This window comes from Rutidosis leptorrhynchoides, chromosome 1 (assembly GCF_046630445.1).
Source record: "Rutidosis leptorrhynchoides isolate AG116_Rl617_1_P2 chromosome 1, CSIRO_AGI_Rlap_v1, whole genome shotgun sequence".
Taxonomy (NCBI): domain Eukaryota; kingdom Viridiplantae; phylum Streptophyta; class Magnoliopsida; order Asterales; family Asteraceae; genus Rutidosis; species Rutidosis leptorrhynchoides.
In genome coordinates this window covers 153,886,459-153,912,313 of record NC_092333.1, presented here as the reverse complement: position 1 = coordinate 153,912,313, position 25,855 = coordinate 153,886,459, and the positions used below count along the sequence as shown (strand labels likewise).

The window sequence follows — 25,855 nt, the reverse complement described above, 5'->3', positions numbered from 1 at the left end:
ATTCTGAATCCGATGAAATCTTTAGAGAATATCTTGCTCCGAAGTTATGTTAAAAGCTTGCGGAAAATTTTTCTTCATCAACCTTCGAACTTAGAAATTACAAAATGTCGTTATAAATATCCTCTATATTTCTGAAGATATTTTCATAACGATTCTTGTCCACAATTAAGTATCTCTTTGCGATATCTTTATAAAGGAAACTATTTTAGTTTCTATATTCAGTAAAATTCAAGTTTAAATTATAAATGTTTTGAAGAAATGTTGGAAATTGAAGCATGAGTTAGTATAATATAATGACGTCAGGCCAACGTGATTATATTACAGTAAGTCATGCTAAATTTTTAATGGAAGATGATGATTCATAGACTTTATAATCATCATTTGCCATGTTACACGACTCTTACATTCTACTTAATCTCTGAACATATCAAGAACATATATTCTTGATAGTTCTATCCTCAGTAATTCTGGTAATTTACCAAATCAAATCGTGATATTACGCTTAGAACATTAGGTTCATTCGAAACTTCATACCTACAAATTCTGGACCATTACTCGCTTAACTTAGAGTCGAGAGCAGAATAAAAAGGTAAAGAGCTCTGACATATAAGGGAAAATATAAAGCCCGATAACAACACGGAAATTACAAATCATGTATATCATTGCGTATAGCAACATATAGACACGGGAGAATTAAAAACACTATAACCCCAAGAGCATAGTAGAAGTAAACAGATTCCTCTGGTGGTAAAAGAAAAAGAAGCATGACTGCATATATGGTCAATATAATAACAAGTATCAATACGGGATTGAGCATATTAACAAATATTTTGGAAGTATGAATCTAGGAAGAAAGTATAGAAGTGGTGAAGATAATGAAACGGAAGAAGCTAATTTATAGCAAAATTTCCAAACACATCAATCGAGGCAATTCACCACATTTAATCAAAGAAATCCCAAAATTCTGTAAATACCGGAGAATCAAATCTTATAGATTACGAAGATTTCCTTTAATCCCTTGAATTCCGGAAATCAATCGTGACTACTTCAAAAGTTAAGGCGAACATTTAATTTACCCATTCACTCTTTTACGATAGCTTCGTTTATACTCTTCCTATAATCGAATCGTTTTATCCATATTATTCAATAGTGATAAAACTTTATTCTTCAACTTATATTCATCATTACAATATTCTTGTTGTAAACAATGATGATCTCTATCAAACTTCATGACTATAATTTTCATGAACTACTCTCTGTTTTGTCTACCCTAATATTGTGGCATAACCACTCAAGGTTTTAAATGAGCTCGATATTATTCATAACACATTTTATATATCCAATTTACTGAAATGACTTGTATAACATCATCATTTTGAATGATCTCCGCATTAATAATAAAATGCACTTCGTAGAAGAACTTGTAGAAATTATGGTTTGTATGATTTTAATTCTTGAAACAGAACAATATTCTATCCGTTGGAATTCACGCAAGGCCCCGAGCATACCTGGGAATGTGAAAACCAAATAAAACGTAGATATCCTCGTCTATGTACGAACAACGCCGATTGATGGCAACAACTAAATTTCGGGACGAAATTTCTTTTAACGGGTAGGTACTATAACAACCCTCATATTTCCATACTTGAATTGACTAATTTGCCTATATGGTTGTTATCCATACGTAATATATAATTAAATTCGACGTTGATCAAATATTTATTTTTAGTCGACACTTTTTGTTAACTAAAGTTTACACTAATTATATAAAATAACTTTAGTTAATATTAATATTAATGCATATTATATTTAAAACTATATGTAACATAATTATTAATTAAATGATAAGTTATTTTAATCATTATATATATATTTTTAGCTTATAAAAAAAGATTTTTTATAAATTAAATAATGAACCCATGAATTTTGAATAAATATTTTCAAAAACAAAAAAACTTATTAAAAACATTTTTAACATGTTTTTATTTTTTGTCAAAATTGGCACCTTTATTTTATTTATATTTTTTTCTTTTCACCAACCATTTTTTTCCTATAAATACCCACTTCCATTTCATTAAAACTTGTATCAAATCTTTGGAAAAACTCTCTCACAAACTTGGGAAAGTACTTGAGGTATTTTCTATATTTTTTATCGAATTGCTTTTATTTTTTGTATATTCTTTATAAATTTGAAATTAATACATATAAATTATGTTTATATATTATAATTAGTATTATAAGTATTATAATGTATAAAAATAATTTTAGAATTTTTAGAATATTATTTATATTTAATTACTAATTACTTATTAACTAAACACAAAAATTATGAAAAATTCGTAATAAAATATTAAACAGTAATAAAAATAATTATAATTTTTTTGAGATTATTATACTTTTATAAACAAGTGAAAATTATAAAAATTAAATAAATGGGTTGATTAGTATTTAAATAGAATTTACTTTTGCATTATTCTAAACCGAGAGAAATAATAAAGAAAATACAAAATAAATACAAACGTGTATTAAATATTTTTATAAAATTTTTATATGATTAGTAGCATCACTAGATACTTTAAAAAAAATATAAAAATTAATTTTAAATTATTTTTCCTATTTATTTAATTATAGGCTGATTATAATGGTTAAATAATTAGAAAACATTAAATAAATAATATTTTGATATAAAATTTGATTTAATAATTTTATAACATTTTTACATAATATAGAACCTGTAAAAAATATAAAATTATTTATTTAGGTCGATTTAATATTTATTACCTAATTAAATTTGATTAATATAAACCGAGTACATATATAAAGAAAAGTGGGAAATAAATACAAAAACTTGATAAAATTATTTTTATAAAATATCCTAATGAATTGTATAATTAAATAAATTTATAAAAATTATAAATATAATATTTAATGAATTAATATTCGAATTAACATATATTAGTATGATTTTCGATTAACATAAGTATATTACATATACTAAATTAATATTATTATTATAACTTACGGTTAATAACTAAGTATACTATATAATAAAGTATAATGCTTATAATGTAAGTTAATAACAATACATTATTAATAAACACTTATTTTATAACTATACTAATTTAATAATAATAACTTATAGTATATAATATAAGATAATCAAATTGTTAATACATTAATAAATATAATATAACATATATAATAACATATAAATCTAAAGTGAAGGTTAATCAAAGATAATGTACAATTCATGTGAACTTCATCGCTACTCACGGTCGTAAGTGAATGATGTCTAGGTTGCCATTTATGGGTAAGCTTGTGGATCTCGAATGCCATGACTTAGATTCTGGTCAAGAGTCCTGGGCCCCCGGTTACATCTGGTCATCCCTGACTTATTTGATAGCAACGAAGTTTGAGTAAAGTTATACAACGTCTTGCTAAAGATTAACCCGAACTTTCTAAAATTGGAAAATTACTATAAGTGGAAACTATCCATAAATAGTAACCTTCTGAAAATGGAAATTCTTTAGTGAACCATTACTATCAATATAGTACTATATACTATTGTCTGTTAGGCAATGTCTGATCATACGTTCTATCTCTAGGTTGAGATCTCGGTCACGTCCTTCCGTTCAATTCTTTCGTGGAATACTCTTTTGTGCTACTAAGGTGATTTTCATAGCCCCACTTTTTACTGTTTCATAACTGTTTTACAACTTTTGGGGTGAGACACATGTTTGTTTTATAACTGTTTTACGCTTAGACACAAGTACTAAATTGTTAACTATGCTGTCATGCTTTGATTCATGCTAAATCCCTACCGTAATATCGTTAATTGCTACGTTTAAATGCAAACTTAATTATTGTGAGTAGGCCTATTGAGAGTAACGTCTCTAACCATTTGACCGCTGGTCTTTGGTTACATAATAATGATTCCACGACACTGACAGTACAAGGTGTCATAGGGTAAACTTGTTTAGTAGCGATATTACAAACTGCAACAACACTTTTAGATTGATAATTCTATATCAATCAACTTTAAACTAAATCTTGTGGTCTAAAACTTTGGATATTATTTATAAACCTGTGAATTTCACTCAACCTTTTTGGTTGACACTTTAAGCATGTTTTGTCTCAGGTAATGATTGAGCTAGCTGTTTGCAACTTTGTGATGATAGATTTGATGCTTGCATGGAGTCCACATCGCATATTATATTTTAGTTCATAAACATTTATTTTACGTTTTAATAATAATGTAAACATTTATTACTGCTTCCATTGTTTTATTAACAAAGGTTTTATTTAAAAAGTCTCATATAGAGTCGTTCTCGTTTATACAACTGTGTTATGATATGATTGGTCACAATTACCCCTGGTCCATTTTGGGGGTGTGACAAGAAATGTCTCAAAATCACAAGAGTACAAGCCGCAAAAAGCAAAGTACAAGATATTAAATTATACAAAAAGGCGTTCGAAAATCTGGAACAGAGACATGAACCAACTATCAACGTGCGACTCAACGGAGCTGAAATTACAAGTCAACTATGCACAAGAATATAATATAATATATAATTAATTATATATATATATATATTATATTATAAAATAATCAGCAGCCCACGTTTTAAATCATCAAATGAGCTGGAATCCAAAGCTCCGCGACTGCGGAGCTGTGAAGAAGAAAAGTACCGCACTCGTGGAGCTGCACAGTGCAAAATGGGCCTATAAAAGCCAACGCATTCGGACGATCTCCTCATCCCTTTTTCTTTCTTTCTATCTACGTAATATATATATATATATATATATATATATATATATATATATATATATATATATATATATATATATAATTTTAATTTTAATTTTAATTTAAGTTTAATAATATTTACGTTATAATGGCGAATGTTTTAAGTTTGTAAGTCGAAATTCTGTCCGTGTAACACTACGCGATTAATACTCATTGTAAGTTATGTTCAACCTTTTTAAATTAATGTCTCGTAGCTAAATTATTATTATGTTTATTTAAGCCGAAGTAATCGTGATGTTGGACTAAATATTAAGACGGGGTTATTGGGCTTTGGACCATAATTAGGGTTTGGACAAAAGACCGACACTTGTGGAAATTGGACTATGAGCTATTAATGGGCTTTATATTTGTTTAACTGAATGATAGTTCGTTAATTTAATATTGAGATTTACAATTTGAGGTAATTATAAATAACCACATACACTCGATCGGACACGATGGGCGGGATATTTATAAATACTAATAATCGTTCATTTAACCGGACACGGGAATAGATTAATAGTCAATGGACTCATTAAAACAGAGGTGGATTATATACAAGGACACTTGGTGTAATTGTTAATAAAATATTAAAACCTTGGATTGCACACAGTCGATAACCTGGTGTAATCATTAACAATGTGTTAAAACCTTATTACAGTTTAAGTCCCCAATTAGTTGGAATATTTGACTTCGGGTATAAGGGTAATTTGATGAGGACACTCGCACTTTATATTTATGACCGATGGACTGTTATGGACAAAAACCAGATGGACATATCGAAAAATCCAGGACAAAGGACAATTAACCCATGGTAATAAATTAAAATCAACACGTCGAACATCATGATTATGGAAGTTTAAATAAGCATAATTCCTTTATTTTATATCTCATCGCACTTTTATTTATCGTCATTTTAATTATCGCATTTTTAATTATCGCACTTTTTTTTATCGTCATTTACTTTATGCTTTAAATTAAGTTGTATTTATATTTAATATTTTACATTAGGTTTTAATTGTGACTTAAGACATAAAATCGACAAACCGGTCACTAAACGGTAAAAACCCCCTTTTATAATAATAATAATAATAATAATACTTATATATATATATATATATATATATATATATATATATATATATATATATATATATATATATATATATATATATATTTATACAAATATAGTTTAAAATATATATAGCGTTAAACTTAGCCAGCTCCCTGTGGAACGAACCGGACTTACTAAAAACTACACTACTCTACGATTAGGTACACTGCCTATAAGTGTTGTAGCAAGGTTTAGGAATATCCATTCTATAAATAAATAAATAACTTGTGTAAATTGTATCGTATTTAATAGTATTTCGTAGTAAAATATAATCTATTTCGTACTACACTTCGCATACATCAGATATCATCTCAAAGTAATCCAAAAAGTCAAATATAGTAAATAATGTTGGATTACTGCCTCAGATTTTGTCTCTACACTCCTTTATTTGATCCATATCTCTCGGTGCCTTTTGCGCACCTTTCTCGTTGACGTTTACTTTTCCAGCAACTTTATCATTGTGTTGTAGCTCTCCCGTCTTGTAACTACGTCTTTCTTTGGCCTCAATCGCGATTTCCATATTTTGTTTACCTAGTGGATACTCGACGGTCAAGGATGGTTTTACGACATCCATTTAGTTAGTTGACTTCCCTCGCAGTGACATTCATTTACCGACCGGGTTTACCCTTTAGTTGTTTACTTTTTGTGTTTAGATAGGACTGCGGATGAGTTTATACGTAGTTAGGGTAATTTGGGTGATTCTTTTGATTGAGTCAGGTGTGGTTCACATTGATTTAAGGTTTTTGGTTTAATTTGTGTTTGGGTTGATCGAGGGACTTTGATAGCTTGGTCATCGGTACTGTTTGCATATTTTTTAAGTTAACATGTTGTAATTTTCATCATTAACCTTACATTTATTCATCTTATTTCTTAAAAAATAAAAAGTTATTTTAAGTTCAACATCAATATATAAAAAAAACATTTTTCTTTCTTAGAGAAAAAACTCTATAACATTGCTCTTGTCTAGAAATCTCGCAAATGACGAAAGTGGAGGTAGGTGAAGTTAAAAAGTTACGAAAAGAACATTAGCGGTTAGAAGGATATCATACTCATATTGAATATAATCGGTTGATACCAACTCTACAATATCATAGAGTGCGTTTGATTACCTCTTAACTGAATGGTTCAGCGTTGAATGCTGAACCATTTAACATTCAGCGCGTTTGTTTCTGACTTCTGAATGACATATGATGCTGAATAGTCCAACATTCAGTGTTGAACCATTCAGAGTTGAAACGCTCTCTTAACCATTAAGAACATAAATTTTTTGTAATATCCCCCTCAAATCATAATCTGAACACTTAACAAATAAGTATATTGAAAATTTTATTCATGTAACACGTTAATAAGATAATTTTACCTATTTTATATCGTTCATTCAAAATGATTATCAAACAGCTTATTTTCATTCAGAACGAAGTTCATTCAGAGACTCTGAATTACTCAGATTATGAACCATTCAATGCTAAATTATTCACTTTTATCAAACTCACATTTTATCTACTTTCTAGGTGTGTTTGGCGACACAGCTTCTAGGAGCTTATGAGACCTTAAGCTTATTTTTTTCATAAGCTCCAGCTTCTAGCATAGTCTGGTATACAAATATTCCAGAACTTATGAAAAAAATAAGCGTTGAAAAAATAAGCTAGTTGAATTAACTTATGAAAATAAGTTAGGAAGCTTATGGAAGCAAAATTACTTTATGAGTCTCTAAATCATTATTTATCATTTATTTTTTATCCTTTTATGTCATTTTACATACATAAGCTTCAGCTATTTTACCAAACACTTAGAGTGTGTTTGGCGCACAACTTATTGGACCTTATGAGAGCGAGCTTGAGTTTATGATTTTAATAAGCACCAAGTCATACGCTTTGTTTAGTAGACATAAAAAGCGGAGCTTATGAAAATCATAAACTCTTACAAAAATAAGCTACTTCTAGTAGCTTATGAAAAAAAAAAATAGAGTTTATGAACTGAATAATAAGCTCCAGCTATTATACCAAACACTTGCAAAAAATAATAAACTCCATCTACGAGCTTTAAAAATAAGCTCAAACTCCAGCTCCAGCTATAAGCTCTAGCTACAACTAATTTCATCCAAACACACCCTTATGAAACATAAAGCTTCTAGCTTAAAAATAAGCTCAAGCTATCACGACACACCTGTATCTACTACTTTCTCTACTTTCTATCTACTTCTACTTTCTAATCTAATCTAATCTAATCTAATTTTCCATTAAAAGAAAATAAATATAAAAATGGCTATGGTTTGTAGTTGAATTTTTTTCATGAAACTGAATCCATCTTCTCCGACATACAACAAGCCCCAACCCAATCACCTAACACTCCTATTCCTTCCCTTCAAACCCAACCAAAACCCTCACGCCTCATCACTTTCATACTCAACACCAAACACTCCCACTTACCAAAACTCATTTCCATACCCAAACCCAAACCCAAACCCAAAAACCACCCAATCAACATCAATTACCCCCAAACAGATTTTAGTAGTCATGTGGTATTAATTACATCTTTGGGTGAAAGCCGTGTTGTTAGAATGTGTGTAAACAATGAAAGTGCAGCCACTCTCATGTTGCCAAGTGGACTGCTGACGTCACTGAAGGTGCCTATGTGGTATGGAGGAAGTCTGATCCTGATGACTCTATTATGGTGATTGAATGCATTGTATTTTTATACAGTAAAACTCTATTGATTATTAGTATCTCGATCAGTAAAGTAGCATCATTTTGTTGCATATATGATTGAGGAAAATTTGAGAATATGTGATATATTGAGGGTTAAAATTGGTATGTATGAACGAATTTGCCCCAAATTAGTGACAAAATTTCATAGCCCTAACCTTAAGTAGAAGTTTCACTGCATAAAATAGGAACATTTATGTGCATGTTTGGTCAAATTTGATATTTTTAAAAGTAATTGGTTATTCGTTTGAACGACCTTTTTATTGTCTTTTATATATTAACCTAGTTCTGTGACGCGCTTTGCCAGACTAATCACATTGCGACCACTCGGCTCGGCTTTGCAGGTATCTCGGAGTCCAGTTTTGCAGGTAGCCCAGAGTCGTCGCAGGTGTAACTTCGTGGCCACAAAGTTTGAACAACTTTTAGCTAGAGGTTTTTGGGTTGAAATGAGTTAAAATCAGGTTCGGGTTGCAACGAATTACTTTTTGGTATGGGTTGGGCCGGTTGGGTGTACCCATATTTTGATATACTATTTAATTTTTATAAATAATAATGTGTGTCTTAATGGTCTAAATCACTTAATACTGGATATAATGAACTAAGGGATTTGCATGTATCAATAATGGCTATAAGTGACTTGCAGTCCGTTTGATGTATTCAACCTGTACACTTTTAACTAAACCTTCTGATTTCATACCGTGTGACTTAAAACGCAATCTAAATTGTTTGTAAATTGGTTAAAGTACTTTAGCGGTTAGCCTAACAGTAGACTTTTTTGTGCCGTCCATCCATTATACACTAAAAAGCTAACAGCGTTCCTCCATTTTTTTTTTTTTTTTTGCTAAGAGCATCATTCCATTATCCCATTTAAACATACCGATACTGAGTCCCTCCGCCAACTTTCCGTTAAAAAAATCCGCTAACCCTTGACATGTGCATTTCATGTGAGGACGAATTTACCCTCACATGCAATGCACGTCAAGGGTTAACGGATTTTTTTAACGGAAAGTTGACAGAGGTACTCGGTATGTTTGAATGGGATAATTGAAGGATGTTGTTAGCCAAAAAAAACTGGAGGGACGCTGTTAGCTTTTTGGTGTATAATGGAGGGACCAACGGCACAAAAAAGTCCCTTACAGTATCAAGATGTGTGTGAGGTTGAATGTTTAATGTGTCACTTGTAGCAAATGTTTAGAATTTAGTGTGTGCTGTTTTTTTTTTTTTTTTTTAAATGATGATAACATATTAAATTGGGTTAAAATTTGACATATTTGCATGTAAATTTATTAAAATTCACCACTACCATATGTTAAATTACTGATCAGCACCAATTCAGAAGACAGAATCGAAGTCAAACACATTGTTACTCTACAACAAGATGTCATAATTTCAGAGATTGTGATCAACAATCTGTGATCTTCATCACTACGACTAATGGGCTCAATTCACTTAGCCGTAGCGCCCCGGACGCAACAAATACTGTTGGGCTCAAGAACTCTAATTACTTTGTTAAGCCTCCAATCTTCTCAAACTTCGGTGTTGTTCCTCCCGAGTTCCAACAACAATACAGGTTGAAGTAACTTATGGGGTCAAATGGGCTTCAAGCAATTGTTATCGGGCTGGGGTCTCGGATGCCCAAATTGAGGGTTCCAATGATTAAACTGTAAAAAAAATGGCAAGCAAATGAAGAGCTTGAATGTGAAGAAGAGGATAACTACAAACATTTAAAAGAGAAGATGAGCATGATTTACAGGAATTTCACCATTATGGATCAGGTACTTTGCTTAAAGCACACCAGATTTTGTCAAATTAACTATGCTTTGTGACTAGTACATCTTCCCTACACAGTTGTACTTACCTAAGTTGGATACAACCATTATGGAAAGTACAACTCTCAAACAACATAACCAGTACTTATATGATTTATGTTTAACAGGTTAAACGAAACTCGGTTGTAGTGGGTAGAGAAGACTTTAACGAGTTGCGTGTCGAGTCCTAAACTATGCAGCAAGTACTGTTATTTAGGCATTGGTCAAGCAGCATTACTCAAACCATTAACCATACAGCCTGAATCTGAATGGAGAAGTGTACAACACATGCACAACCCGAATCTTTGTAAGTGTATGTACATTTTTATTCATAATATCAGATAGTTCATTGCTAATTGTCTGACTTGTGTCTGTTTTTAACCTTGCATTTTAGCTCCTAAAAAATTTCTATCTAGTTTGATTGGGTAAAACTCTTGTCATGAAAGTTACTATAAATAGAAAGCAACAACCAACTGTTTTCTCCTATTATTTCGATTTCTTGAATCCTTTCTGTTCGTCTTTGAGTAGCAATTATCCAATTCATTTACCATTTTTACAAAACCAGAGAAAAAAAATATATCTAGAATTTATGCATCATCTAAAAAGATGAAATGCCATCGAATTAGGTGATGATGGAATGGCAAGTTCTCAACCATCTAAAAAGGCATTGAAAAGCCCCGGTGGAAACAATACTGCATCATCGGGTCAAAACGTAAAATTTGCACGACGAACGTCAAGTGGTCGTTACGTTAGTTTATCAAAAGATGACGTTGATACGTCCCGTGAGCAATCGGGAGATTATACGAATTACACGGTTCATATCCCTACGAATGCTGACAATCAACCAACGGAGACATCAGTTGCTACAAAAGCTGAAGAACAATATGTATCCAATTCCCTTTTTACCGGTGGTTTTAATAGCGTTACGCGGGCCCATCTCATGGATAAGGTGATCGATTCGGAGGTGACCCATCCACAAATGGCCGGGTCAAAAGGCTCTTCGTGTGCCATGCCAGCTTGTGATGGCAAGGTCATGAAAGATGAACGAGGCGTTGATATTGATCCTTGTGAATGCAGGTTCGTTTACGATTTGTGGCTCGCATAATCAAAATGGCTCAGTCTCTGAAAATGTATTAAACTTTTCAAGTTTGAAACTTTCTTCAGTGTGTATCAATTTTCAGTTATATTTATATAAGATGTTATTGTTTTGTTGCTTTTATACAGGTTTAAAATTTGTAGAGATTGTTTTTTAGATGCGCAAAACGATAAAGGTTTGTGTCCGGGATGTAAAGAACCGTATAAGAGTGATGGTGATGATGATTTACCCATGGGAACATTGTCGTTATCGGGCCCTGATGGTAGACGTGCGTCGTCGTTAATGAAGAGGAACCAAAACGGGGAGTTCGATCATAACAAATGGTTGTTTAACGAGACATCGGGTACTTATGGAGTTGGAAACGCGTATTGGCCACCCGATGGCGGTGATGGTAAGTCGAGTGGTGTCGGTTTTGGAGATCCGGCTGATAAACCATGGCGGCCGCTCACTCGAAGACTACCGATTGCAACAAGTATCATTAGTCCCTATAGATTATTGATAGCGGTTCGGTTTATTGTTCAGGGTTTCTTTTTGACGTGGAGAGTTACGCACCCGAATAATGATGCAATATGGTTATGGTTCATGTCTATCGTATGCGAGATTTGGTTTGCGTTTTCTTGGATTCTTGATCAGATCCCAAAACTTTGTCCGATTAATCGGTCGGTTGATCTCCAACTTCTTCATGATAAGTTTGAGACGGTTGATAAAATCGAAAACCCCGAGGGTCGGTCTGACCTCCCGGGTCTTGATTTTTTTGTTTCGACTGCGGATCCTGATAAAGAACCGCCACTTACGACCGCTAATACCATCCTCTCGATCCTAGCTGTTGAATACCCGGTTGAGAAAATTGCTTGTTACATTTCTGACGACGGTGGTGCACTTTTAACTTTCGAGGCAATGGCGGAGGCTTGTAGTTTTGCTGATCTCTGGGTCCCATTTTGTCGAAAACATGACATTGAACCGCGAAACCCGGACACATATTTCTCTTTAAAAGGTGATCCAACGAAAAACAAAAAACGAACCGATTTCGTGAAAGACCGGAGGCGGGTGAAACGAGAGTACGACGAGTTCAAAGTAAGGATAAATAACTTGCCCGATTCGATAAGGAGAAGATCGGATGCATTTAACGCTAGGGAGGAGATGAAGGTGATAAAGAATATTCGAGAAAGTGGTATTGACCCAACCGAGCCAATAAAAGTCAAACGGGCTACATGGATGGCCGATGGCACTCACTGGCCCGGAACTTGGGCTAACCCAAGCGCTGATCACGCAAAAGGTGATCACGCGGGCATCTTACAAGTTATGTTGAAACCGCCTTCCCCTGACCCCTTACGAGGGTCAGGGGACGATGGTCTTGTTGACTATTCAGACGTCGATATAAGATTACCCATGTTCGTCTACATGTCACGAGAGAAGAGACCGGGTTATGACCATAACAAAAAAGCCGGGGCCATGAACGCGCTTGTACGTTCATCCGCGGTTTTATCAAACGGGCCGTTCATATTGAACTTAGATTGTGATCATTATATATACAATTGTATGGCGGTTCGAGAAGGGATTTGTTTCATGATGGACCGCGGTGGTGAAGATATATGTTACATCCAATTTCCACAACGGTTTGAAGGAATTGACCCTTCGGACCGTTATGCAAATCATAACACCGTTTTCTTTGACGGGAACATGCGTGCACTTGACGGGATACAAGGCCCGTTTTATGTGGGCACCGGATGTATGTTTAGACGTTTTGCGTTGTACGGGTTTGATCCACCAAAGCTTGACATGATCATGACGGAAAAAAAGGGAGCCGATGGTAATGTATCGGCTGCAGAGATACAAGCATTGAAAGCTACCGATTTTGACCCTGATCTTGACGTTAATGAACTACCAAAACGGTTTGGGAACTCGACACTTTTGGCAAATTCGATACCTGTAGCCGAGTTTCAAGGTCGCCCTATTGCTGACCACCCGGCTGTTAAGTATGGTCGACCTCCTGGTGTACTTCGGGCTGCCCGTGAACCGCTTGATGCTACCACAGTTGCTGAAGCAGTTTCTGTTATTTCATGTTGGTAATGATACTTTCTTAGTTGTTCATATAAAATATGGTCACTGGGTCAACATCAATTAACCAAGTGACCCATGGGCCCATAAGCCATAGCATTGAAATGTCAAATATAATTTTCAACTCAACAAAAAAAAGCCCTGAATTGATAATTTCAGGTGTTGTGTTGGGCCTGTTAAGTAACTAAATACTAAATAGTGTTGACATTAACACAAAAAATAAAATAAAAATGGTTTTCATTACAACAAGACTAAACTTCAAGGATAGTCCTTGTGGTTTGTCGATAACATCAAGTTTCGTCTTTAAGCTTCTTTTTAATCATTTATAGTCCTGTGGTTTGTACTTCGGTCACGGATAGTCCCTTAATCAAACAGCCGTTAACTTTTTCCGATAAATTTTGTCATGTGCCAGGCATGTGAGGGTATTTTCGTCTTTTTTGTTCATACTTGGTTTTTTGTTATTTTTATCTGTTTACATGTTATCAGTAAACTACAACTCATATAGACTTGATGATATAATCATAGGTACGAGGATAAAACGGAGTGGGGTGATCGGGTGGGTTGGATATACGGGTCAGTGACAGAAGATGTGGTAACGGGTTACCGAATGCACAACCGCGGGTGGAGATCAATATACTGCCTCACGAAACGAGATGCTTTTCGTGGGTCCGCACCAATCAATCTAACCGATAGACTTCATCAAGTGCTCCGATGGGCCACAGGATCAGTAGAGATTTTCTTCTCGAGAAACAACGCTTTTTTAGCATCGAAAAAACTTAAATGGCTACAACGTTTAGCCTACCTTAACGTCGGCATTTACCCTTTTACATCTCTTTTTCTCGTCGTTTATTGTTTCCTCCCTGCACTCTCACTATTATCCGGTCACTTCATCGTTAAAAATGTTAATGCCACGTTCTTGATCTACCTTTTATTGATGACGTTATCGTTAATCGGACTTGCGGTTTTGGAAGTTCGGTGGTCTGAGGTGTCGTTAGAAGATTGGTGGCGAAACGAGCAGTTTTGGTTAATTTCTGGTACGAGTTCGCATTTAGCTGCCGTGCTTCAAGGGCTCTTGAAGGTGATGTTGCTAATATAAACTAATATAATTTGACTAGGCCCGTTTGTTCTTTTTCGTCATCTTGTCTGAATGAATACGTATGGGTATTGAGTAATGAATAAATAATTATTGTTTATTTTACGGGGTGAATAACAGCCCGAATAGATGAAATTACCAAATTAATCATGTATGTGGGTAGTTAAAAGGGTAGTTATTATAAAGTCATGACTTAAATGGAAAATTCACACTTATTTGAATTTTTTCCATTAAGGCGTCTTATTTACCAAGTCAAAAACAGCATTCTATTCTAATGACTCTCCATATTAAGTTCCTTATTATTAAGTCCATTAAGTCAAAATAATTTTTCTGCGAATCTTTATCTGTTGCTAATGATGACTTTACATCCGTTACAGGTTCTTGCTGGAATCGAGATTTCATTCACGTTAACATCAAAAGCGGCTGAAGATGGTGATGATATGTACGCGGAATTATATCTAGTTAAATGGACATCGCTAATGATTCCTCCGATTGTGATAGCGATGCTTAACGTTCTTGCTATGGTGATTGCATTTTCAAGGACGATTTATAGTATAACGCCACAATGGGGGAAGTTCGTCGGGGGTGCGTTTTTCAGTTTTTGGGTTTTGGCTCATTTATATCCGTTTTTTAAAGGATTGATGGGGAGAAGAGGAAAAACTCCAACGATTGTGTTTGTGTGGTCGGGGCTCATTGCGATCACACTTTCGTTGTTGTGGGTTGCCGTTAATCCTAGCTCCGGGCCCGCGGATGCGGGTGCTGGAGTTTCTAATTTTAAGTTTCCGTGAAAGAATAAGTTGTTTGTTTGTATAATTAAGACATCACCAGTAGAGGTATTTGAGTGTTGTGTTAGATTGTTTAGCTTTGGTTACATAGTAGGTTGTGAAATTTTGGTAAAGTTTAATTTATTCTTCAAAAGATTAGTTAAGTTAATGTTTGGGTTCTTCTGATTTTTACTTGTATGTTTGCCACAAAATTGATCTTAAAACCATCCGTTCCAATTGAGGATATGCTATGATTTTCGGGTTAGAGTCGGTGTAGGTTGTTGATACTTTATTACTCCGTATACAGTAAGTATTGTGGTAACATAAGAGTAATTTCGATATGTATCAACTGTAGTAAGAGTACCATGTAGTAGTTGGGTTTAAAGATGTTAAACGATAGAAAAATGAAATAGTTGCTGAAGCTGTTGATCTCGCGGATCACGAGAGATAGCTCGCGAAACTTGAGCTTGTGGTTCGAAATCCCTGTCACAATTTTCGCGTTTGGAGGCAAGATCTCGAGTTTGGTTGGGTCTCGTGAAATGCGAGGTGTAGCTTTCGAAACGCGACATAGTTTGTAGTCTGCAAGTTATTCGATTTTGAAAAGGATTCGTTTTTGCCCTATAAATTGTAACACTATTCTTATTGCATCAGTAACACTTATGAAAAATTAATAAGAAAACTTTCTTTGTTTGACTATGGATTAAACTAATTATTAGATTAAATGATTAGACATAACCACGTTAAAATTCAATGTTCTTTACGTTTTTTGCACTTATCTTAATTATTATCTTTACGTATTGTTCATATTCAGTTTGTTGATCGGTTATCTTAATTATTATCTTTGCGTATTGTTGATATTCAATTTGTTGATCGGTGAGTGATAATTAGAGTTATCAAGATTTTGTTTAGGGTTCGCTAAATTCCTAACAATAGACAATAATGCAACTTATACACCTTTATTAAAAGAAAGGGAAATTGATCAAAATACACTTTTTTTAAGGCTTCAAACAAAATACACTTTTTAAAAAAAAAATTTGTCTTTTTACACCATTCGGTAGACGGGATTTCCGTCTACCACCTTTATCTGTCGTCTACTACCTTTTTTACAAAGTAGTCGACGGTGAGATAAAGGTGGTAGACGAATTCCCGTCTACTGGCAGGGTTAGTAGACAGCGAGAACAAAGCAGTAGACAGACATTTACAAAGTAGTCGACTGTCTACTGCCTTGTTGTTACTGTCTACTGCCTTGTTGTTGCTGTCTACTGCCTTGTTAGTGTCTACAAGGCAGTAGACAGCAACAACAAGGCAGTAGACGATCGACTACTTTGTAAATTCTATCTACCACCTTTATCTCACCGTCGACTACTTTGTAAAAATGGTAGTAGACGACAGATAAAGGTGGTAGACGAAAATCCCGTCTACCGAATGGTGTAAAAAGACAATTTTTTTTTAAAAATGTGTATTTTATTTGAAGCCTTAAAAAAAAAAGTGTATTTTTAACAATTTCGCTAAAAGAAATGACTATCTGGAATCTATTTGGCCCATGTGTACTATGATTATCCATAAATTAGAAATGCTTCTTGATAGAGAGATTATCGTCACTGCTTACATCACATTCCGAAACATCAAAAACGAACAAATTCATTCATTAATTTTACATTTCCATTTTCGTTTTGAACAACATATCACAAATCAAAACCACACCTATGGCCGCCGTAACACCACCGCAAACCGTCGAATCTCCGCCCCTCCCACTCCACGGCCGCGTCGCAATCGTCACCGGCGGATCCCGCGGCATCGGCAAAGCAATCGCCCTCCACCTAGCTTCCCTCGGCGCAAAACTCGTTATCAATTACAATTTCAATTCAACTCTCGCCGATCGAGTCGTCTCCGAAATCAATTCCAATTCAAACGAATTACGCGCAGTATCCATAAAAGCCGACGTGTCTAACGAAATTCAAGTCAAATCCTTATTCGACGCAACTGAATCTGCCTTCAATTCACCGTTATACGTCGTCGTTAACGCAGCTGGAGTTCTAGATTCTTCATACTCAACCACAATGAACTCTTCAACCGAACAATTCAATAAAACAATTAACGTAAATACACGCGGCGCGTATTTAATTTGTAAGGAAGCTGCGAAGAGAGTAAAAAGAGATGGAGGAGGGAGGATTATATGTCTGACGTCATCGATGGTGGTGGCATTGAGACCGGGGTACGGTGCGTATGCTGCGTCGAAAGCTGCTGTTGAAGCGATGGTGAAAATTTTAGCCAAGGAGTTGAAGGGAACTAGGATTACGGCTAATTGTGTTGCGCCTGGGCCGGTTGCTAGTGATATGTTTTTTGAAGGGAAGAGTGAGGAAATGGTGAATAGGGCGATTGTTGAGAATCCGTTTGGGCGGTTGGGTGTGCCCGAAGATGTGGCGCCTTTGGTTGGGTTTTTGGCAGGTGATTCGGGTGAATGGGTTAATGGTCAAGTTGTTCGGGTCAATGGCGGATATGTGTAAAACAAAGTTGTTTCGGGTCGAGGGATTGACCTTTTGCACTTGGAATATTGCTTATTGTTTTTATTGATATGTAAAGTTGTGTTGGATTAGATTGTTGTTTAATGATAATGATATTGCAATAGTTCTAAATGATGAACAATGAATGATTTATTATACTTATGGATTACATTGTGAAATGTTTATAAATGACAACAATGATCAGCAGCCTGCTAATCCAAATTATTTTCGACGAAATTTTTATGTTCTTGAACAAGAGAGCAAATAATTTTTTTTTTTTGGAACAACACACACTCGCACTCTTTTATTCACGACAGGACTCGAACTCACAACTTCAAGGTTAATTAGTTTCACTGACACAGCTAGATTTGTGAAGTGTCTCCCTTTGACTCCCCTAGTTTCATATAATCTAAGTACGACTTACCATCAAGTTTTTTAGCAAAATATCCTTTAAGGTATTCCTCAAGGGGCACTGCCCGAAAGTTTGCTACCTTATGTTGTACCACAAGGCTTTTTGCAGGGCCTACTTCCGTACCTGCACTGTTGTTGTAGAATGTTGCCACTGACAATCTCTCATTGTCTACATTGACCATTCCTCGATGCAAAACGCTCTTATACACACCATTACTTACAATCTGCAAACCACATAAAAAACATTTTACTTATCATTGGCCTCAATCAACTCAAACTTCTTAGCCTAACGCGACTAAATTTTTTTTATTATATACTGTAAATCAATCGTCGGACCCATCTATAAAGGGATCAATAATTTAGGTAAGACATTGACTTTTAGTCATTACCTCCATTATGTCACCAACGTTGACTACCAAAGCATTTGGTAGAGGTTTAACGGTGACCCATTTTCCATCTTTTCGAATTTGGAGGCCGTCTGTTTGGGTTAGTTGATAGAGGATGGTTAAAGCATCTGCATCTGAATGTGGTGAGATTCCGACAACCAGTTCAGGCTCGGGACATGGAGGATAGTAATTCATTCTCATTGATTGAAACCCATCTTCAAACAGTTCACTCATCTCCCGTGTCTCCATTCCTAGAGCTTTACCCATATGATCCAAGATTGTCACCGCTAACTTTTTCGCTTCTGCACAGTAAGCTTCCAACTTTTCCCTACAGTTAATATCAACGTGCATAAAATATAGTAATATAATACATTGTCCAAAGTCGGGAAATGCATAAACTGGGAAAATGGATGGGTTGATTCAAATTGGGTAACGGGTCAAAATTGGTCTGCTTCAAACGCAAGAGGTATTTCATTTGCAGACAATAAATATAAAAAAAGAGAACCTGAGGCTAAGTGGTAACTTTTGAAACACTTGAGATTTCTTGAGATTATTTGGATGAGTTGCTATGTAAAACATATCAGACCAATCAAGCTTTTGATCATTTGATACAACAAACAGTTGACCGAAACCTTCAGGGTTGTCTTCATCTTGCCATAGTTTTTTTTTCTCCTCCATTGAAAGACTGAATAATTTAAAGACTTCCCTCTTGAAATCTTCCAATAAGGACTCACTTATCCCATGGTTGATAACCTGTTTTCATCAATTTATTATGAGCTATATATATATATATATATAAATGGGTAAACCCATAACGGATTCTTTACTTGCTACCTCAAGATATATTTCTTGGTGAGATTAAATTTGAGACCAATATATCCCTATCCGTATAATATATACAAATAAAGGAACATATGCACTCAATAAACAAAAAACATATGCAACGCTTGCTTCCCATTACACTAGCTTGTCTCTTATAATTATTTCAGATTTACGCAATGTCGATAAGTGTTTAATTTCTTACGTCAATATTTTTTATTTTTAACCATCACAAGATAACATAGTAGTTGAAGCTCCAAGATCATTGCAAAAAGTTTCAGTTTCAAGAAAGGGTTTGAAAACGGTCACGAAATCATCCAGTTAACCCACGTATATCCGATAAAAGCAGTAGTCCTCCCGGATAACCCCTACACTAAAAACCTCATAGAAAAAAAAAATTGACACTCGTGAAACTTTTTATTATGTATAGTCAGATAACGTTTTTTCATGTTCAAGTTACCGAGAAAAGAGTATTATCTTCTACTGTAATGTACGCAACCCAATCAGGTTATCCCGTGATCGTTTCTAACTCTTTCCCTTGACCACCACAGCGAGATATATGTTGTTAGTGAAGTTTGAATTTGTGATCTTATATGAAGAAATCATGACGTTAATCACTAGCTATCTTGAGATGGTTACTTTGTACAAACAATTTTTTTTTTTTTTTTTTTTTTTTTTTTTTTTTTTTTTTTTTTTTGTAGCGAGGAAACCCTCCTATTAACGAGCACATTGGCTCCCCCATAGAAGGTAAAACCTCGGGGGATAAAAATTCAGAGGTTACATTAAGATTAATATTCAGAGGTTCATTATATTATAGTCCACAAAAATATGGATAAAAATGTAGTTTACTAACCGAAAAAACTGACCTGGAAGAATCCCCATTCTTTAGAAGCCATATGAAGCTTATTGAGCTCAGATGAGTATGTTGATGTGTTTGCAGTCAAGTTGTGAAGATCAATAACCGGCACGGATGGAATTGTTAACGGATTATCAGATGATACGACTGAGGAATCATGATGATCAAGCTTTTGCACATATCGATCTGGGATCTTGGTTATAGATTGCTGATTAGCAAGCTGTTGAACACTAGGTACAATCAGTGATCTCCTAAAGTTAACCTTCTCTTCTTTTTGGTTTTCCATTGGTATCAAATCTGTAATTGAAGTTGAAGATTATATATTATTGCAGTGGTATATTTTTCTATTGAATTACTTATAAAATATAAATATGGCGTTTATTATTCTTATGTATTACGTAGTAAATCTTATTGTTTTACCAAGTTGCGACGACTTTTTTAGTACTCCGTATTTGATTTTTGGTGTTTAGAAAAGGTGAGATTGTAGATGTTGAGAAAAGTCTTCTTTAGATAACGTACTTTGTATAAGGTCCAATTACGACTAATTGTTGATACAAACCTGGCGGCTATAAAAACTATATTTTTTTTTGAAAGGCAAGAATTTATTTCATTTCAATAAACAGAGAAGCCGAGCAGAATGCCCAGCTCAAACAACGCGAAGAGGGTTAGCCCCTATTAGAAACACTGAAGCACGAAGGTTGCAGAGGATGCAATTATACAAATACAGATTAATCTAGACAAAACACAAGAGGGTTAGCAAGCCACTCGAACCATTTGATTTTTTTTTTTTTTGCTTTTGATACGCCTCGAAATCCATTCAAACGATTTGAGTTGAACCTCCATTAACGCGGTCAGACCATTCCAACACTTGTTTGAGAATACCTTGAGATTACGATTCCTCCAAATAAAATATGTACACGTCCATTCTACGGCTTGTCATATAAAAACTCATCATATAAGAAAAAGGATATTGGATTGAAATGTGAAGATTCATTAGGTTCATTCACGTAATCCATCTATCTATACTATCTTTACACTATTATAAATGGCAATAATAATGGGAAGCATGATTGTAACACCGAACTATTCGGATTGTTCTCTCCAACTTGGGAACACGAAGTTAGAATCACTAGTAATAGCGAATCATCATGTCACAATGAATATGTACCTGGCCATATACACACCGCCCGTCACACCCTAGATATACGTTATTGGTCACCCTGTTGGAATTAAAATAACAAACTTTGACTTGAACTCTTACAAAATCACAAATAATAACAAGAGGATTACGTAACACAATGGAACTAGCTACGATTCAAATCAATATTAAATAAATAAAAGTGGGCTTGAACTTTGCAAGGAACAGAAGCAAATCTATACGATATACATATTAATTGAATTCATAATATCACTCTCTTTTTATTCTTCCAATCATATGCTTATATAGCAAATTACAAAACTAATATTAGAAGCTATATCATACTTATGAACTCAATGATCTTTTCTTTCTCATCAAATTTTGATCATATGAGCTTTCTAGAAACTTCCTTATTATTAACTAATATTTAGTAAATGTTTTCTTAAAATGTAAAACCCGATTAACCCAACAATCATAACATCTTAACCCGCTCTTGTCACCTTGACCTGATATAACAACCCTCAAATTTTCATACTTGAAATGACTATTTTACCCCTAGGGTTTCTGCTGAAGCGACCCGTCCTAATCCATCTGGACGAATACATTACATTTGGTTACATCGCGAGGTACTTGACTGTGATGACCCGAAAATTTCTGACCAATTTTAAACTTTATCTTTAAATGATTTAATGTTTTCAACACGATAAGCAAAGTCTGTAATGTTGAGTCTCAAAGTTTTGGAACTATATTCATGTAATCAATTATTCTTTGACTGTTCTCGAAGATTCACGAACAATATATATATATATATATATATATATATATATATATATATATATATATATATATATATATATATATATATATATATATATATATATATATATATATATATATGATTTCAAGTTATTTAGTAAACGATATTAACATTCTATTATTGATTCGATTAATATTTAGATAAGTTAACTAAAACGTTTAAGATGAATCAGTAAAACACTAATTTGCTACAGTATTTTCGAATTGCTACAGTACCCGAAAAGCTACAGTGTTTTCGAAAATCACTATTTGCTACAGTAAAAAAACTTTGCTACAGTAACTTTGCTACAGTAAAACACTATTTTAAAATGAAAATGTATATATTATATATTAACAAATAGCGAGACGATGATTTATAGAAGCAAATGACCAAAACACTCGAAAGTTTAAGATATACTTTGAGTGGTATAGTTTATGGATAACTTAAGGCTATATTTTGGCAAAGGTACGATTCGCGAAACGAAAAGTATTAGTTTTCTAAGCGTACGAAAATGCGTTCGAGAAACCGGAAGCGGGACATAAGTCGAGCGTAAACGTACGAGTCATCGGAACGAAAAGTTCAAGTCAACTATGCACGTGAATTAAATATAATATATAGTTAATTATATAAATTAAATATATTATATATATAATATATAAAAATATGTCGACGAAGAAGAAGTTAAACGAACCTGAGCTGGAAGAAGGGGCCATGCGATCGCATGGCCATTGCGCCTCAGACCCATGCGATCGCATGGAGGCTGGATTCAGGAATTGTCTATAAATGAAATCGAGTTCTGGTTCCAGAGGCACACACATACATATCTCTCTATATATTATTATTAATATTATTATTATTATTATTATTATTATTATTATTATTATTATTATTATTATTATTATTATTATTATTATTATTATTATTATTATTATTATTATTATTATTATTATTATTATTATTAATCTTAGTATTATTATTAAGTTGCAACATTATTATTATTAGTATTATTATTACATAAAATATTACGACGAGGTCATGAGCGTGTCACTTTCAAAATGAGTTTTCGAGCAGGATAGAGCTAAGGAAATTATGGGTTATTGCAAAGGAGGTTATGGGTAATGTTCGGGGGTATATTTGTGAATCAAACCTAGTGTTTATCATCTCCGTTACGTCTACGTACTTTTCTGAAATATTGAATCACAATATTGATAAGTAAGCATTTATATTTTATCTTTTATAAATTAATAGTGTATACATGTCTAGTGCTCGAGTATATATATTTATACATGTTTGTATGCTAAATTTCGTCGTTAAACAGTTTATAATGAATCACGAATTAAATATATATATATTACTGGTAAAAGGTATATGATATACATGTTTTCGGAAAGCTGGCGAAAAATCAATAACTTTTCATTTAGATATCGAATAGTTTCGATGAACGGATTAAAAGATATGATCAGCTGAATTATGATTGACGTTAATTGAAATTGCTTTTGAATCTGCAATTAAGATTTAAATAAATGGTTTACGGGATTGATAAAATGGATTTTTAAATATTACTAGCCGAGTAAATGAATTCTTAAATAAGGCATGTCTCGTTTGTTGAACAATTGTCAAAATTGACTATTCTATCATGTTTTTAAAAGCTTCATAAAAACTATAGTTTAATTTTACAAGAATTGGCAAACTATAGGAAATGTTAAAATGGTTCGATTGCTATGATCATTCAACTATTGTATTGAATCAGATTAACTTTTTGAAACAACTTTTGATAACTATTGAATGTCGATCTCGAGCATTAGGATTGTGATACACTATGACCTGACCTATCTTGATAGACAATTATTGACCAACATATGTTCTCTAGGTTGAGATCTACGGTTATTTGGTATTCCAAGTTTCGGTCACATTTCGGTGAACGACTTTATGCACTGCTAAGGTGAGTTTCATTGCTCCCTTTTTAATTGCTTTTGCAATATATATTTTTGGGCTGAGAATACATGCAATTTATTTTAAACGCAATGGATACAAGTACATACTTAATTCTACACTGAGTTTGAACCGAAAATCCCTTAGCTTTGGTAACTAGTAGCTGCCAGTACATAGGATATGGACTGGTGGGCGCGAATAACAGTATATGGATCCATAGGGCTTGACATCCCCGTCCGAGCTAGAGCGCTAGTCTTTTAACGGACGTGTGTTATTTGAGTTTAGGACACATTGGTTTGCGTGTATTAAAACGAATGGGGTATTTATCATTATAATATTAAAGCTTAGTTACCAGGGTGCTCTGTTATATAGAATCTATTGACAAACTTTTGATAAACATTTCTGGATGAAACAACTGAAATCTTGTGATCCACTTTTATATACAGATTATGCGAAACACTAAAACTATGAACTCACCAACCTTTGTGTTGACTCTTGTTAGCATGCTTATTCTCAGGTTCCCTAGAAGTCTTCCGCTGTTTGCTTATATGTTATACAAGCTATGTGCATGGTGTCTTACATGGCATATTTTTCGAGGAAACGTTGCATTCACCAAATCATCACCATGTATCATATTTTGACTGCATTGTCAACAGAAGTACTATTGTAAACTATTATTACGGTGATTTTCTATATGTAGAAATCATCAGATGTCAAAAACCTTTGATTTAAATATACATTTATGGTGTGCCTTTTCAAAAAAATGCAATGTTTACAAAACGTATCATATAGAGGTCAAATACCTCGCAATGAAATCGATGAATGACGTATTGTCCATATAGATTTGGAGCGATCGTCACAGTTGGTATCATAGCGCTGGTCCTAGTGAACCAGGTCTTGCATGAGTGTGTCTAACTGATAGTTGTTAAGATGCATTAATAAGTCTGGACTTCGACTGTGTCTGCATGTCAAAAGTTTTGCTTATCATTTCTTATCAGAAATTACCTGTCTATCATCTTAAGTCTAAACGTGTCTTATTGCATTGATTGCATAGATAGTGTATAGACCAAATTTCATATCTTAGCGTATCTGTTACTGTAAATTTTTCCTGACATCTTCCGAAAATTTCTCCGTGATTTATGGAATTTGGTATTATATATACATATGTAAATTATGTATTGAAGAATACCAAACTAAATTCTATAATCTAATTCATATAAAAAATCATCTCCCTAATTATACAAGATGGATCCCGTATCCAGTTCAAATTCCTTAAACTCCGACAGCTATTCCGATATGGATATTCACCTGAATTCCGAAGACAGTGTAACCGGAATGGATCAACCAATCAGCCATCACCTATTCTAGATGAATTGGGGATGGGTTCGTAGCCTGCTTAATTATTGGAGACAAGAAGAAGGCGATCCCTTCCATCCACCACATTGCCCTCTTGGCGAAGAACCTGAAGCACTTACCGGCGAACCTGTTCGTAATACCATTTTCTCTCTCATCTCCAGAATATCTTGTCATGATCATATACTCTCTCAAATTCTGGATCTTATTCATCCGCTAGTCCGAACCACCAATCA

The 25,855-nt window shown here is 34.0% G+C and overlaps 3 protein-coding genes across 4 annotated transcripts; 2 read left to right on the top strand and 1 right to left on the bottom strand.

Moving 5' to 3' along the window:
- The first annotated feature begins 10,356 nt into the window (after positions 1–10,356).
- Positions 10,357–15,514, top strand: LOC139886515 (cellulose synthase-like protein D4). Its single transcript, XM_071870350.1, is given in 7 exon segments — positions 10,357–10,380; positions 10,542–10,588; positions 10,590–10,720; positions 11,040–11,490; positions 11,638–13,575; positions 14,093–14,645; positions 15,038–15,514. Coding segments are annotated over 7 exon segments (3,540 nt in total). The 5' UTR covers positions 10,357–10,371; the 3' UTR covers positions 15,449–15,514.
- A 1,605-nt stretch (positions 15,515–17,119) lies between these two features.
- On the top strand, positions 17,120–17,960 carry LOC139866303 (NADPH-dependent aldehyde reductase-like protein, chloroplastic). Its single transcript, XM_071854503.1, has one exon. It carries the CDS (start codon positions 17,131–17,133, stop codon positions 17,929–17,931), a length of 801 nt encoding a protein of 266 aa, XP_071710604.1. The 5' UTR covers positions 17,120–17,130; the 3' UTR covers positions 17,932–17,960.
- A 290-nt stretch (positions 17,961–18,250) lies between these two features.
- On the bottom strand, positions 18,251–20,978 carry LOC139866293 (protein SRG1-like). 2 transcript variants are annotated; one of them, XM_071854489.1, is made up of 5 exons: positions 20,960–20,978; positions 20,411–20,697; positions 19,231–19,478; positions 18,729–19,053; positions 18,251–18,563 (listed from the first exon to the last, which is right to left on the bottom strand). In XM_071854489.1, exons 2-5 carry the CDS (start codon positions 20,684–20,686, stop codon positions 18,291–18,293), a joined length of 1,122 nt encoding a protein of 373 aa, XP_071710590.1. In that variant the 5' UTR covers positions 20,687–20,697; positions 20,960–20,978; the 3' UTR covers positions 18,251–18,290. The 2 variants fall into 2 exon arrangements, with proteins under 2 accessions (XP_071710590.1, XP_071710586.1); XM_071854485.1 differs by lacking the exon at positions 20,960–20,978 and having other exon boundaries at positions 20,411–20,766.
- Positions 20,979–25,855: the final 4,877 nt, after the last annotated feature.

Excerpts from the sequence above, each read along its gene's own strand:
- LOC139866303 (XM_071854503.1), top strand. The coding sequence starts at position 17,131 with ATGGCCGCCGTAACACCACCGCAAACCGTCGAATCTCCGCCCCTCCCA.
- LOC139866293 (XM_071854489.1), bottom strand. The coding sequence starts at position 20,686 with ATGGAAAACCAAAAAGAAGAGAAGGTTAACTTTAGGAGATCACTGATT. Across the intron at positions 19,054-19,230 it reads AAGTTACCACTTAGCCTCAG|GGAAAAGTTGGAAGCTTACT; the intron begins GTTCTCTTTTTT and ends TATTAACTGTAG. Across the intron at positions 18,564-18,728 it reads ACGTTGGTGACATAATGGAG|ATTGTAAGTAATGGTGTGTA; the intron begins GTAATGACTAAA and ends TGTGGTTTGCAG.